The sequence below is a fragment of the Rhinatrema bivittatum genome, chromosome 6 (assembly GCF_901001135.1).
Source record: "Rhinatrema bivittatum chromosome 6, aRhiBiv1.1, whole genome shotgun sequence".
Lineage (NCBI taxonomy): Eukaryota > Metazoa > Chordata > Amphibia > Gymnophiona > Rhinatrematidae > Rhinatrema > Rhinatrema bivittatum.
In genome coordinates, this window is record NC_042620.1 from 4,276,824 (window position 1) to 4,291,335 (window position 14,512).

The following is a 14,512-nucleotide window of genomic DNA, read 5'->3' on the forward strand; positions in this document are numbered from 1 at the left end:
CATCCTGGTTCCTCGTTCCTTGTAGGGGATGGCAGGAAGAGCGTCTCTCTCTCTCACATTGTCTCCTGGAGAGGAAAAGGGTGGTCCCTCTCACTGATATCCTGTCTGCTTGGGGATCATGGAGAGGGTGTCCCCATTACTCATATCCTATCTCTTTGAGGGCGGTGGGTGGGAGAGAATGGAAGGGTGTAATGTTCTATTATTGCTCTCATTATGTATTACCCATCATTTGTATGTTTTTGTAGCACACTCTGCAAACATCTTTAATGGGACTGTGCTCCTCTGATATTTTCTACATGTATCATAGAAACATAGAAACATAGAAATGATGGCAGAAGAAAACCAAACGGCCCATCCAGTCTGCCCAGCAAGCTACGCAGTTTATCCATTTTTTTTTTAATTTTTTTTTTATCTTCCCCCCCACCCCTTTTTTTCTCCCCCTCCCCCGTCACTATTGGCTTCCAGCACCCTCCGGCCCCAATTCCCTTCCACCCCTCCACCAATGCAGAGAGCAGTGCCGTATCCGCATCCCAATGAACATCCAGTTCAATCAGGGGTAGCAACTGCCACAATAAACGGCCACACCCCTGCCCCATACTCTTACCCACCTCTGTTTTGCTTGTTTGTTTTTTGTTTTTTTGTTTTTGTTTTTTTGTTTTTTGTTTTTTTGGAGATGGCAGCCCTCCAACCTTCCGCTCCGTGAAGGTGGAACACAAACCACTGGCATCCCGCTCCGTGAATGCCTCTGTGGCTACTGCCGCTCCGTGCAGTATTTTGCTGCCTGAAGGTGGAACAACTACTCGCCACTGGCATCCCGCTCCGTGAATGCCTCTGTGGCTACTGCCGCTCCGTGCAGTGTTTTACCACCTCCTCTATATTTATGCCCACTAGACTTGATGGATCCACAGTGTTTATCCCATGCCCCTTTGAAGTCTTTCACAGTTTTAGACTTCACCACTTCCTCCGGAAGGGCATTCCAGGCATCCACCACCCTTTCCGTGAAGAAATACTTCCTGACATTGGTTCTTAGTCTTCCTCCCCGGAGCCTCAGCTCATGACCTCTGGTTCTGCTGATTTTTTTCCGTCTGAAAAGGTTTGTCGTTGTCTTTGGATCATTAAAGTTTTTCAAGTATCTGAAAGTCTGAATCATATCACCCCTGCTCCTCCTTTCCTCCAGGGTGTACATATTTAGATTCTTCAATCTCTCCTCGTACGTCATCCGATGAAGATCCTCCACCTTCTTGGTTGCCCTTCTCTGTACCGCTTCCATCTTGTCTTTGTCTCTTTGTAGATACGGTCTCCAGAACTGAACACAGTACTCCAGGTGAGGCCTCACCAAGGACCTGTACAAGGGAATAATCACTTCCCTTTTCTTACTCGATATTCCTCTCTCTATGCAGCCCAGCATTCTTCTGGCTTTTGCTATCGCCTTGTCACATTGTTTCGCAGACTTCATATCATTAGACACTATCACCCCAAGGTCCCTCTCCTGCTCCGTGCACATCAGCCTTTCCCCCCCCATCGAATACAGTTCATTTGGATTTCCACTCCCCATATGCATGACTTTGCACTTCTTGGCATTGAATCTCAGCTGCCATATCTTCGACCACTCTTCCAGTTTCCTTAAATCCCGTCTCATTCTCTCCACTCCTTCCGGCGTGTCCACTCTGTTGCAGATCTTAGTGTCATCCGCAAAAAGACAAACCTTACCTTCTATCCCGTCCGCAATGTCGCTCACAAAGATATTGAACAGGACCGGTCCCAAAACCGATCCCTGTGGTACACCACTTAAAACCGCTCTCTCTTCAGAGAAAGTTCCGTTTACCATCACACATTGTCTTCTGTCCGTCAACCAATTTGCAATCCAGGTCACCACCTCGGCCCTCACTCCTAAGCTTCTCGTTTTATTCACCAGTCTCCTGTGCGGAACCGTATCAAAAGCTTTGCTGAAATCCAAGTAGATGACATCGAGCGCTCTTCCTTGATCCAATTCTTTGGTTACCCAGTCAAAAAAGTCAATCAGATTTGTCTGACAGGATCTTCCCCTGGTGAATCCATGTTGCCTCTGGTCCATTAATTCTCCCGACTGTAGATAGTTCACTATTCTCTCTTTCAGCAGTGACTCCATTACTTTTCCCACCACCGAAGTGAGGCTAACCGGTCTGTAGTTGCCAGCCTCCTCCCTGTTCCCACTCTTGTGAAGCGGGACCACCACCGCTCTTCTCCAATCTCTTGGTACCACTCCTGTTTCTAGGGATCTATTGAACAGGTCACACAGCGGACCCGCCAGAACATCTCTGAGCTCCCTCAGTATCCTTGGATGAATCCCATCAGGCCCCATAGCTTTGTCCACTTTCAGATTCTTTAGCTCTTCCCATACATTTTCTACTGTAAAAGGATTTTCATCTATTTCACTTCCCTCCAGTTTCTTGTTGTGTAGAGATGGTCCTTCTCCAGGGTCTTCTTTAGTGAACACAGAGCTGAAGTATTCGTTTAATATTTCTGCCATTTCTTCATCTCTCTCCACACATTGATCATTACCACCTTTCAATTTCACTATACCACTTTGGACCTTTCTCTTTTCGCTGATGTATCTGAAAAATGTTTTGTCACCATTTTTTATCTCCTTGGCAATCCTCTCTTCCGCTTGACTTTTTGCCAACTTGATTAATTTCTTCGTCTCCCTCAGTTGAAACAAATATTCTTCTTTGTGCTCCTCCCTTTGGGATCTTTTGTATTTTTTGAATGCTGTTCTTTTAGCTTTAATTTTGTCAGCCACCTCCTTTGAGAACCAGATAGGTTTCAATTTTCTTTTGCTTTTCTTTACATTTCTAACATATAGAGCAGTTGTCTTGGTGATTGCTTCTTTTAGATTGGTCCACTGCTGATCCACATCTCTCTCATTCTCCCATCCTTTTAGTTCTTCCTCCAGGTACTTCCCCATTTCCTCAAAGTCTGTGTTTTTGAACTGTAAAACTCGGGTCTTTGTGGTTCTTTTCCCTATTCTTTTAGTGATATTAAACCATATCGTTTGATGATCACTGGTGCTGAGGTGGGTGCCCACCTGGACATCGGAGACATTATCTCCATTAGTGAGCACTAAGTCGAGTATAGCTCCTTCTCTCGTGGGTTCCAACACCATTTGTTTGAACAAAGTTACTTGCATGGCATCCACTATCGCTCTACTATTTTTAGTTTCTGCAGATGGGATTTTCCAGTCTACATCTGGCATATTAAAGTCACCCACGATCACCACTTCTCCCTTCTTACCTATCTTATGGATGTCTTCAACCAGATCTCTGTCCAGCTCTTCCTTTTGGTTTGGAGGCCTGTAAACCACTCCAATATAAATGGATGCTCCGTCATCTTTTTTTAGGTCGACCCATAGTGCTTCTTCCTTGCCCCAACTTCCTTGCAGCTCAGATGCTTGGATGTTGTTTCTGACATAAAGAGCCACACCTCCCCCTTTTCTATCCACTCTGTCCTTCCTTAACAAGTTATAGCCTGGTATTGTTGTATCCCATTCATGAGATTCAGTGAACCATGTCTCTGTGATAGCAACAATGTCCAATTCTGCCTCTGTCATTAGGGCCTGTAGATCTGGGATTTTATTTCCCAAACTATGAGCATTTGTGGTCATAGCCTTCCAGGTACTCTCTTTAAGGTTATTGCTTTTCCTGGACTCCTTATGAGACTTTAGTTGAGATTTGTTATTCCCTTCACTCTTTCCTTTTGCAGTTGTGCCACTGTTGACAGAGTTATCCATCTCAATTAGATTTTTCTTTTGGTTATGGAACTTGATATTCTGCATGCATTGTGTTTTTTTTCTCTTTTCTGGTAACACTTCAATGTTTTTCTCAAGAACTTCATTAGTTTTTAATATAGAGAAGGCTTTTTGTTCTTTTTGCATTTGGTATCAGCAGTCATTAGTAGATTCTTTAACATGCTCTGGATAGAACTTACATGGGAATGTATTTCTGTAATAATCTATACATATATCTGACTTTGCAAGTATTAGGGACTCCATGTCTTACCCCATTAACCAGGACATAACCCAGATCATGGACTCCACTGGGAGGGCAGACAAGTGGGGTCAAATTCCAAGCATTCTTTGGTAGACGAGTGCGATACAGCATGAATCCAAAGTACTGAAATGGAGAATGAAGAGTTGTCACCCCATGCTGCACTCCAAGCTCTATTATATCCTACAAATAATTAAGTACATTTCAAGGAGCCTGATTGGTAGCATTCATATTATAAAAAACTTTGTGATAATTATTTCTAGTTGGTCTGGTTTACCTTTGCAACCTAACCAACGAGGGAACTACACACCTCAGATTTATAAATACATATTGTAATCTGAAGGAACAAGATAAGATACTTTATACTTCAAAGCAACAAGTGAGCAAGCCACCAGAAATACAAACAGGGATTCTGGGTGTGGAAGTGGAAGTTACATTTCCCAGGCTGGGTAATTTTAGTTGCAGGATAGCTAAAGAAAAGGTAGGTATTTTGGTAGGCTTTTCTCATTTCTTTCCCCAAGTACCAGAAGCTCCTAACAGTTGAAGGATGGCCTGGAAACATCGTATCACCATGGTTACTACTTCTATTACAGTCCAGACAGATGTCCTGATCCACAGTGAGGAATCGGTTCAGTGTGAAAGATGTCAGCAGATTGCTAGAACTCAGAAAGAAGGAGGCAAGACTGAGAAGCATCTGGAAGAATGAAAACTACCGTATTTTTCGTTCCATAAGACGCACTTTTTTTCCCCCAAAAGTGGGGGGAAAATGTATGTGCGTCTTATGGAGCGAATATAAAAAAAAAAAACACAAAAATCTAACAACCCCCCACCCTCCTGACTCCCCCAAGACCTGCCGACTTAGTTTACCGTAACCCCCCACCCTCCTGACCCCCCCGACCTGCCGACTTAAGTTACCGCACCCCCCCCCCCAAGACCTGCCAAACGTCCCTGGTGGTCCAGCGGGGGTCCGAGAACGATCTCCTGGGTGTGGGGCCGTCGGCTGCCAGTAATCAAAATGGCGCCGACGGCCCTTTGCCCTCACTATGTCACTGGGACCGACCGCTGCTATTGGTTGGTCTCAGTGACATAGTGAGGGCAATGGGCCGTCGGCGCCATTTTGATTACTGGCAGCCGACGGCCCACGCCCAGGAGATCGTTCTCGGACCCCCGCTGGACCACCAGGGACGTTTGGCAGGTCTTGGGGGGGGGGGGGGGTGCGGTAACTTAAGTCGGCAGGTCTTGGGGGAGTCAGGAGGGTTGCGGTAAATTAAGTTGGCAGGTCTTGTGGGGGGGGGGGGTCAGGAGGGTTGCGGTAAATTAAGTCGGCAGGTCTTGGGGGGGTCAGGAGGGTGGGGGTTGCGGTAAATTAAGTCGGCAGGTCTTGGGGGGGTCAGGAGGGTGGGGGGTTGCGGTAAATTAAGTCGGCAGGTCTTGGGGGGGTCAGGAGGGTGGGGGTTGTTAATTTAAAGGGTTGGGATGGGGTTCCCAGAGAAAGAAAAGTTTTCTGATCTGGGGAGTGGACCGAAATGGCCCTCCCCAGACCCGAAAACAAAATGGGGAGAAAAAAAAAAAGCTATGCACTCCCCTAATTTGCTCCATAAGACGCCCAGACGCAGAGCCGGTTTAGCACAAATTTTTATTTTTTTTTTTATTTTCCCCCTCTGAATCCTAGGTGCGTCTTATGGTCAGGTGCGTCTTATGGAGCGAAAAATACGGTATATTGATGAAATGCTTATCGAGGCATCAGAAGCAGAAGGGAAGAAGACACCTGGACCTAGAATACTACAGTCACTAGACCCTACATCCCAATTCTGATTTCACTCGAGCTGAAGAATAGGTATGAAGAAACCATCCCGGATGAGGAGGAACCGAAATTTGCAAACCCCAAAGTTTAAGGCTCAACAATCATTGTACCTAGGAGGCAGACGGTAATGGCAATTGGTGACTCACTAGACAAGTTGTCCTGGGAGGTGCGCTATCTGCCAGGTGCCAAATTCCAAGACATTATGGAGAAATTGCTGAAAATCCTCAAGCCTACTGACTATCAGCTAATGTAACTCATCCATGTCGACATGAATGATACTGCGAGGTACCGCACAGATTGTATCCAAAGTGACTTCATGGCTCTGGTGCACAACAGTCCTCTCAGTCAAGGATAAAGACCCAGGGAGGGAAGCTCGCATTCTGGAGATAAATGAACAGCAGCATAGTTGGTGTCTATGAGAGCATTTTGTTTTTCTGGATCATGGGGGTCCAGAAAGGACTGCTGAGCAGATTTTTAAAGGATTGCTGAGTAGACATGGAGTCCACCTGTTAAAGAAGGAGACTGGGATAGGAAGAAAGGGAGGAGGAATGGTGCTATATATAAAAAAAAAATAATATTAAAGCAACAGAACTGCAGGGCTTATGAGGTAAGGAGGAGGCACTGTGGGATTAATCTGGAAAGAAGGAATTGAACAACTCTTTATATTGGTGTAATATACAGATCTACATCACAGTCAGAAAAAATGGAGAGAGATTTAATGGAGGATATTCACTAAATTGCTATGAAAAGGGGAGATGCAGCTGCTAGGGGATTTCTGCTTGATACTGACTTGAGACATCCTAGCTGCAGTGTCTTCTAGAAGCAGGGAGATCCTGGATTATCTGCAGGAAGAACTATTCTATCACATGGGAGGGGGCGATAGTAAACTTGGTGCTTACCAATGGGAACAGTGATTCTGATGTTTAGTGGATGATAATTCGGCATCCAGTCATCACGGATGGTGTGGTTCAGTATTAGAGCATAGGTGATGAAGGTTCATTCAAAGGTGAGGGTCCTAAGTCTACAGGAAAACTTTGTTAACACAGGGGAGTGTCTCAAGGAATCTTTAGCTAGATGGGAAAATCTAGAGGAAGTAGAAGAGAAGTAGGCAACACTAAAAGGAAATATTATAAGGGCAACTAACCTTTTTATTAGAACAAAAAAAGGAAAATTGGTTCTTACCTGCTCATTTTCGTTCCTGTAGTATCAAGGATCAGCCCAGACTGCTGGGTTATGCCTCCCTTCCAGCAGATGGAGACAGAGAAAAACTTGAAGGGCACCCCTGTAAGTAGGATGTGCCACCTGCAGCCCCCTTCAGTATAAACAGTATCAAAGCAGAAAAAAGGAATCAAACTGGTAACAGGAATCCAAAATTTAAATGGTCAAACCAAACCTTTGAGACTCAACTATGTACAAAATAGGCAAATTTGTGAAAACTTCATCCTGCTATATAGCGTGACAGAAAAATTGAAAAACTCTCGAGCAGAATCAAAACTGGGCAGGTGTCTAGGCTGATCCATGGTACTACAGGAACGAAAATTAGCAGGTAAGAACCAATTTTCCTTTCCCTGTACGTACCCGGATCAGCCCAGACTGCTGGGATGTACCCAAGCCACCTTATATGGGGTGGGACCTAGAAAGGTGATCCGACAGGCGAAAATCATTAGTGACCTCCAAGTAACGCATCAGTGCCCGCCTGACATCCAAACGCTTCAATTCACGAGCATGTGGAGAATTCTGATCCAAATCCGGGAATGCAGGCAACTCAACCGACTGGTTCACGTGAAAAGCCGATACAACCTTAAGCAGAAAGGATGGCATGGTTCTAAGAGAAATGCCAAAATCGGAAAACCTAAGAAAAGGTTCACGATAAGATAGAGGCTGAATTTCAGAAACTCTCCGAGCTGAGCATATAGCCACCAAAAACACCGTTTTGAGCGATAGGTCCTTCAGAGTAATACACTTGAGCGGTTCAAAAGGAGGTTCACACAAAGTCCTAAGGACCAAATTCAAACTCCAGGATGGACAAGCAGCTTGATGTGGCAGATTCAAATGCTTAGCACCTCGAAGGAAATGAACCACATCAGGATGAGTCGCTATGGACGCACCTTCCACCTTTCCACGTAAACAGCCTAATGCCACTACTTGAACCCATAAAAAAAATGAAAGCTAGCCCCTTTACCAACCCCTCTTGCAAGAAGGCTAGAATGTGGACTATCGAGGCCCGCCTAGGGGAAACTTTCGACCTACTACACCAAGAGTCAAAAACCTTCCAGACTCTGACATAAGTAAGAGAGGTGGAAGTTTTGCGAGCCCACAAAACAGTGGAAATCACTGTATCCGGATAACCCTTCTTTCTCAACTGCCGCCTCTTATAAGCCAAGCTGCTAGACAAAAGCGATCCACCTGGTCGAAAAATACTGGACCTTGCTGCAGGAGATTCGGAAGATGACCCAGAAGGGGCAGACCGTCCACTGCAAGGTTGAGGAGATCTGCGAACCACGGCCTCCGTGGCCATTCCGGAGCCACCAGCACCACCTCTCCTGAATGGGCTTCTATTCTTCTCAAGACCTTGCCTACCAGGGGCCATGGAGGGAATGTGTAGAGCAGAATGTCGCGAGGCCATGGGAGGACCAGGGCGTTCACCCCTTCTGCTCCTTGCTCTCTTCTGCGACTGAAAAAGCGCGGTGCCTTGACATTTCCCTGAATCACCATTAGATCCAACGGGGAATTCCTCACCAATGAGTTATAAACGCGAACGCCTCATTGGACAGCTCCCACTTTCCGGGATCCAATCTCAGACGGCTCAGAAAATCCACCTGAACGTTGTCTACCCCGGCAATGTGCGAAGCCGCTATCCTGAGCAGGTGGATTTCCGCCCAGGCCATGAGTTCATCCGCCTATATAGCTACGGGACTGCTCTTTGTTCCTCCTTGCAGGTTGATGCATACCACCGTTGTTGCGTTGTCAGAGAGCACTCTCACCAACCAATGATGAACTAGAGGAAAGAACTTCTGCAAGGCCAATTGTACTGCTCTGGTTTCGAGACGATTGATGGACCATTGCGCTTCCTGCTACGTCCATTGGCCTTGTGCCGCCTGAGACTGGCAAACTGCCCCCCAACTGGAAAGACTGGCATCCATCATCACAATAGTCCACTGAGGGACCTCCAGATCCACCCTCCATGACAAGTGTTCGGGGCTCAGCCACCAAGCTAGGCTGGATCTGGCCGGTTCCTGGAGAGGTGGAAGTTTTGCGAGCCCATAAAAGAGTGGAAATCACTGTATCCGGGGACTTGAAAAGCCTCCGACTTGAGGTCCCAATATGAGAGCAAAGCCCTTTGCAATGGCCTCATATGAGCAAAAGCCCACGGCACCAACTCCAGAGTAGACGCCATAGAACCAAGCACCTGTAAGTAGTCCCATGTCCTGGGAACTGGTAGGGACAAGAGACGCCGAACTTGCAACATGAGCTTGTCTATCTGTTCCTGCATAAGGAAGACTTTCCCGATCTGAGTATCGAATCTCACCCCCAAAAAATCCAGGACCTGGGCAGGGGGACAACTGGCTCATGGCCACATTCATTGATGATCCACCCCAGAGAGCGACGAGTCTGCACCACCTTGGTGACCACCGCCTCGCATAGTTCCTTTGACTTCGCTCAAATGAGCCAATTATCCAAGTAGGGATGGACCAGGATCCCCTGGCGACGGGGAGCCGACGCTACAACCACCATCACCTTGGTAAAAGTGCACGGAGCAGTAGCCAGCCGAAGGGAAAGGCCTGAAATTGGTAATGCTTGCCAAGGATCATAAACCGGAGATACTGCTGATGGCCCTTCCGAATTGCAATGTGTAGGTACGCTTCCGTCAAATCGAAGGACGCTAAAAACTCCACTCCTCTGATGGAGGCTATTACGGAATGTAGCGTCTCCATGCGAAAACAAGGCACTCAGAGAGCTCTGTTGACCTTCTTCAGAACCAAAATCGGATGGAAGGACCCCTCCTTCTTCGGAACCAGAAAATAAATCGAATATCTGCTGGTCCGAAGTTCGTCCGAAGGAACTGGGATGACCGCCCCTAAGTCTAACAACCGATGAAGCGTGAAAGACACTTGGCATCTTTTCTCCAGGGACCCGCAGGGAGACACCAGAAACAGATCGCACAAGGGATGAGCAAAATCTAAGGCGTAGCCATGTTCTATAATGTTTAGAACCCAGTGGTCTGACGTTATTTTGACCCACTCCTCATAAAACAGGGACAGCCGCCCCCTGACGACTGGAACAGGGGAGTGGGCTGGCGTTATTTCATTGAGAGGATTTGGCTCCTGTCGCCCTCGGGTTACCGCCGTCTCGGGCGGGTCTACGGCCACGAAAGGAATGAGACCAAGTCTGTGATCTTCCGGACGTCTGCCTTTGGCCAAAAGGAGCCAGCTTAGACTGGCGAAAATGGCGCTGTCCCCTAAAATGCGAACGGGAAGGGCCAAAACCTCAAAGCTTTTGGCCTATCTTCCGGGAGCTTGTACACCTTATTGTCCCCCAAGGACTTAATGAGCTGCTCCAAATCATCCCCAAAAAGGAATTTTCCCCTAAACAGAAAAGCACCCAGCTGCAATTTGGAGGATACATTGGCCGACCAATTACAGAGCCATAAAAGCCTGGGGGCTGACACCGCAGAAGCCATAATAAGTGAAGATGTACGAAGGAGATCGTACAAGGCATCCGCCCCATACCTACCGCCGCTTCCAAATGATCAGCCTGCTCTGACTCCTCCGGGGAGAGATCCCTGGCAGGAGTTGCTGTATCCACCTGGAGACTCACACGCTGCATTAAACTACTGCAAACTGCCACTTGAACCCTCAGAGCAGACACCTCGAAGATACGTTTGAGAAGAACCTCAAGCCCTTACGGGCAGCCGTCCCAACCACCGGAATAGTCGTATGCTTGGTGACTGTGGAGACGGTCACATCCACTTTGGGAACCTTAAGGAGATCAAAAGAGTCGTCTGGCCACAGGTACAATTTGTCCATAGCTCGGCCTACGCGAAGGCTAGCTTCCAGAGTATCCCACTCCCGAAACATCAACTGGAGCAACAAAGATGAAAAGGAAAAGTCCTAGCAGGGGGACGAAGACCAGACAGCACCGGATCCACCATGCTCTGATCCTGAGGTGCCGGTGTCTGACTGGCCGGTATGCCCAGTTCCACTAGGACATGTGGAATCATCGGTTCCAATTCATCCCTGCGAAAGAGTCTAAGGACCCGAGGATCATCTCCTTCCACCAGCGCCACATGCTTGGAATCATCATCTATGTCCGCTTGAAGTGGATTCGCCAGCGTCACCGTATCCTGGTTCCCGGAACTGGACCCTTCCCGGACCACCCGAATCCGGGAGACCTCAGGAGGATCCAGCCTAGGAACCTGCACAGGAGAAGAGGGACCAGCCCCAGGCCGCCCCGGAGGAGGCTCAGGATTCCCCCCGTGGGCATAAGGCTAGCTAAATATGCCTTATGCAGCAGCAAAATAAAATCAGCCGAAAAAGGTGGCTGGCCCTTTCAATTTTCCCTCGGGGGGGTTCCCAAGGGAGCAGGGAAGGTGGGAAACAAATCATGGGGAGACCAGGGGAAAAATTCATGCGGAAATAACTGTGGAGGGAGATCCCCTCCCCCTGCCGAGCTATCTGCATCGGCATCCGCTGCCCCTAAAATGGCTGCCGTTCCCATGTTCCGCGGGGCAGGCTGAACACCACAGGACCGATGTGCCTGCCTCCCCCTTCCGCCGGCCACTGCCGCTGATGGGCCCTCGCCCCCGGGAAGACACTGGGAGCAGAGGTTATCGCGAGAGAGCCGCGCTGCCGGCTCCCTGCAGGCTCTACAGGCCAAGGCGTGCGGCATCGCCACGCTGTAAAGGAGGGTAGGCCACCCAAAAGAACCACTGGAGCCAGGGAGGCCAAAGGAGAGCAGCTCTGCTCTAAAAATGCTGAGGCTTTGTTTCTTTTCCTTTTTTAAATTGCGCTGGCCTCACCAGAGCACAACACACAGTTGTCTTTGGGCTGGGGGGGGGAGGGATCGGCCCACTGGTAAATCCCCCCCCCAGTCACTCACCGGCTGCTGCTCCTGGGACGCGGGAGCGAAGAGAAGCTTCCCGGCAGGCCTACTACCAAGGAGAAAATGACTTGGCTCCTCGAGAGGCCCGGCTTTTTTTTTTTTTCCGAATTTTTTATTTATTTTTTTTAAATCTACCAAAAACAAAACTTTGTTTCAGCCAGACAAACCAAGGATTCCTGCACAGCCTTCCCTTATATTTATTTATTTTTTTACAGAATCAATCAACCAGGACCGCAAGTTCTGTCACCTTCATCTGCTGGAGACAGAGAAATACTGAAGGGGCTGCAGGTGGCACATCCTACTTACAGGGGTGCCCTTCAAGTTTTTCTCTGTCTCCATCTGCTGGAAGGGAGGCATAACCCAGCAGTCTGGGCTGATCTGGGTACATACAGGGAATGAAGAAAAGATGAAAAGAGGCCACTATGGTTTTCTAAAAAAGTAGCTGAAAAGGGAAGGAAAAAAGCTCAGCATTCATAAACTACAAGAGATCGCAGAGAGAGGAAGACAGCTTTTCCAAATATTGTCACCTATGAAAAACTGGGAAAGCAGTTAGGAATACAAAGATTCAAATGGAAGAAAAAAACAGAAAATACAGTAAAATGGGAGTGGGGGGACAAGACTTGTTTTTATAGATATGTTAGTGATAGACGTGCAAAAGTGCCATTGTGAGGCTCCGAAGTGAAGGGGTGGAATTTGTAGAGGCCGACGAAGGACAAAGCGGAATTGTTTAACAAACCTTTCTGTTGGGTGTTCACTGGCAAGGGCCAGGAAGATCACCTAAAACGAACACAAATAGGATTGGAAATGAGGTACACTTCAAACAATTTTCAGAAATGTGTGTTTGTGAAGAGCTAGTTAAGTAGATAAAGTGATGGGGCCGGCTGGGATAGCTGGCTGACTTTTCTAATGCTTCTTTAGAGTTGGGAATAGTTCTGAGGACTGGCAGATGTGGTAATATTCATAGAAGTGGAAGTTAAGGAGGCCGATGCAATATATAGTGTGCTCAGGCTAGCGCACAGCTTAACCAATGATTGCATGCTCTAGGCTAACACCCAATGCAATAAGGAGATTAGCTCCTCCAAACTCACGTGTAGCTAATAGCGCTCATCACGAGTAAATGCCATGTACATGAGGCTATTATCCCGATGCAAAAAAATTGCCGTGCGCCGACACACATTTTTTTAACAAGGCAAATTTAATACCAGCCCCGAAGCTGGCGTTAAGTCTTGCCGGGCGTCAAGGGCTCACTAAAAAACAAAAAATCCTGTTTTCAGTGTTCCTACTACTTTTAGAATCATCACGATACTAAGGAGAGGAACCACAGAAAGCAGCAACATGAAAAAAAAACACACACTCAATTTACCAGCATCCGTTTCCCTAACCCAAGGCTGTGCGCACAGCCACGTCTCCTGAGCTCCCAATGCTAGGGACGCACAATTGATCCCTGGTGCGTCTTTTTTAGCGTGGCACTTCATTTCCATACTGCATCGGGCACACAGGATACCCGGCTGTGCGTGATTAAAAAACGGGCATCCAGTTTGAACGCACATTTCTACGTTCGGCTTATTGCATCGGCCCCTAGGTCAGTTAGTCTGACCTCTGTGGCAAGCAAACGAATGGAATCACTGCTAAAACAGAGGATAGTGCAGTTTCTGAAATCCAGTGGCTTACAAGATCCGAGACAGCATGGTTTTGCCAGAAGTAGATCTGGTCAGAAGAATCTGATCGATTTCTTTATTGGGTGAGCAGAGAATTGGATCAAGGGAGAATGACAGATGCAATGTACTTGCATTTGACACAGTTCTGCATAGGCAACGTACACATAAATTGAACATTCTTGGCATGGGCTCTGAAGTGACTACCTGGGTTACAAACTGCTTGAGTGAGAAGTGGTAAATGCAGTTCATTTCGAGGAGACAGGAGTTACTGTTGGTGTGCTGCAAGGATTAGTCCTCCAACCAGTTCTCGTCAACATTTTCTTAAGCAACATTGTGGAAGGAAGTTGGGAAAGGTTTGCAGATGATACCAAACTCTGCAATAGGGTAGACAGCCAGGAAAGTGTGGAATATATGAGGAGGGATCTGGCAAAGCTCAAGAAATGATCTAGAGTTTGGCAGCTAGAAAAGCAAGGTCATGCATGTGGGCTGCAAAAACCCGAGGAAATGGTATAATATGGGGGCAAATTCTTCTAAGCATGAAAGAAGAGAGGGATCTGGGGGTGCTCATATCGAAAGAGGAGGTGGATAAGGCAACAAGACATTTGGCTGTAAAGGGAGAGAAATGGCAAGTAGAAAAACGGAGGCAACATTGTATAAGCCTGTATAAGTCCCGGGTGAGATCTCATTTGAGATACTTTTGTAATTATGGAGACCGCACCTTCAAAAAAGATAAAGACAGGATGGAGTCAGGCCAGAGGGAGGCTACTAAAATGGCCAGTGGTCTTCCTTTTAAAGCCCATGGGGACAGATTTAAAGATCTAAACATGCATAGTGTAGAGGAAGGCTGCGACAGGGGAGATAGGATACAGACATTTAAATACCTGCAAGGAGGCTCGAGAAGGAGGAGGAAAGGGGGCAGACTAAGG

The 14,512-nt window shown here is 47.3% G+C and overlaps 1 protein-coding gene across 1 annotated transcript in view; it reads right to left on the reverse strand.

Annotated features, from left to right (window-relative positions):
* The window catches only part of LOC115093355 (beta-galactosidase-like), a 156,791-nt gene that overhangs the window by 35,481 nt on the left and 106,798 nt on the right, over nucleotides 1–14,512 (reverse strand). Inside the window, exon 10 of the mRNA XM_029604986.1 lies at nucleotides 4,035–4,148. Coding sequence (XP_029460846.1) covers nucleotides 4,035–4,148 — 114 coding nt within the window. The remainder of the gene's footprint in view (nucleotides 1–4,034; nucleotides 4,149–14,512) is intronic.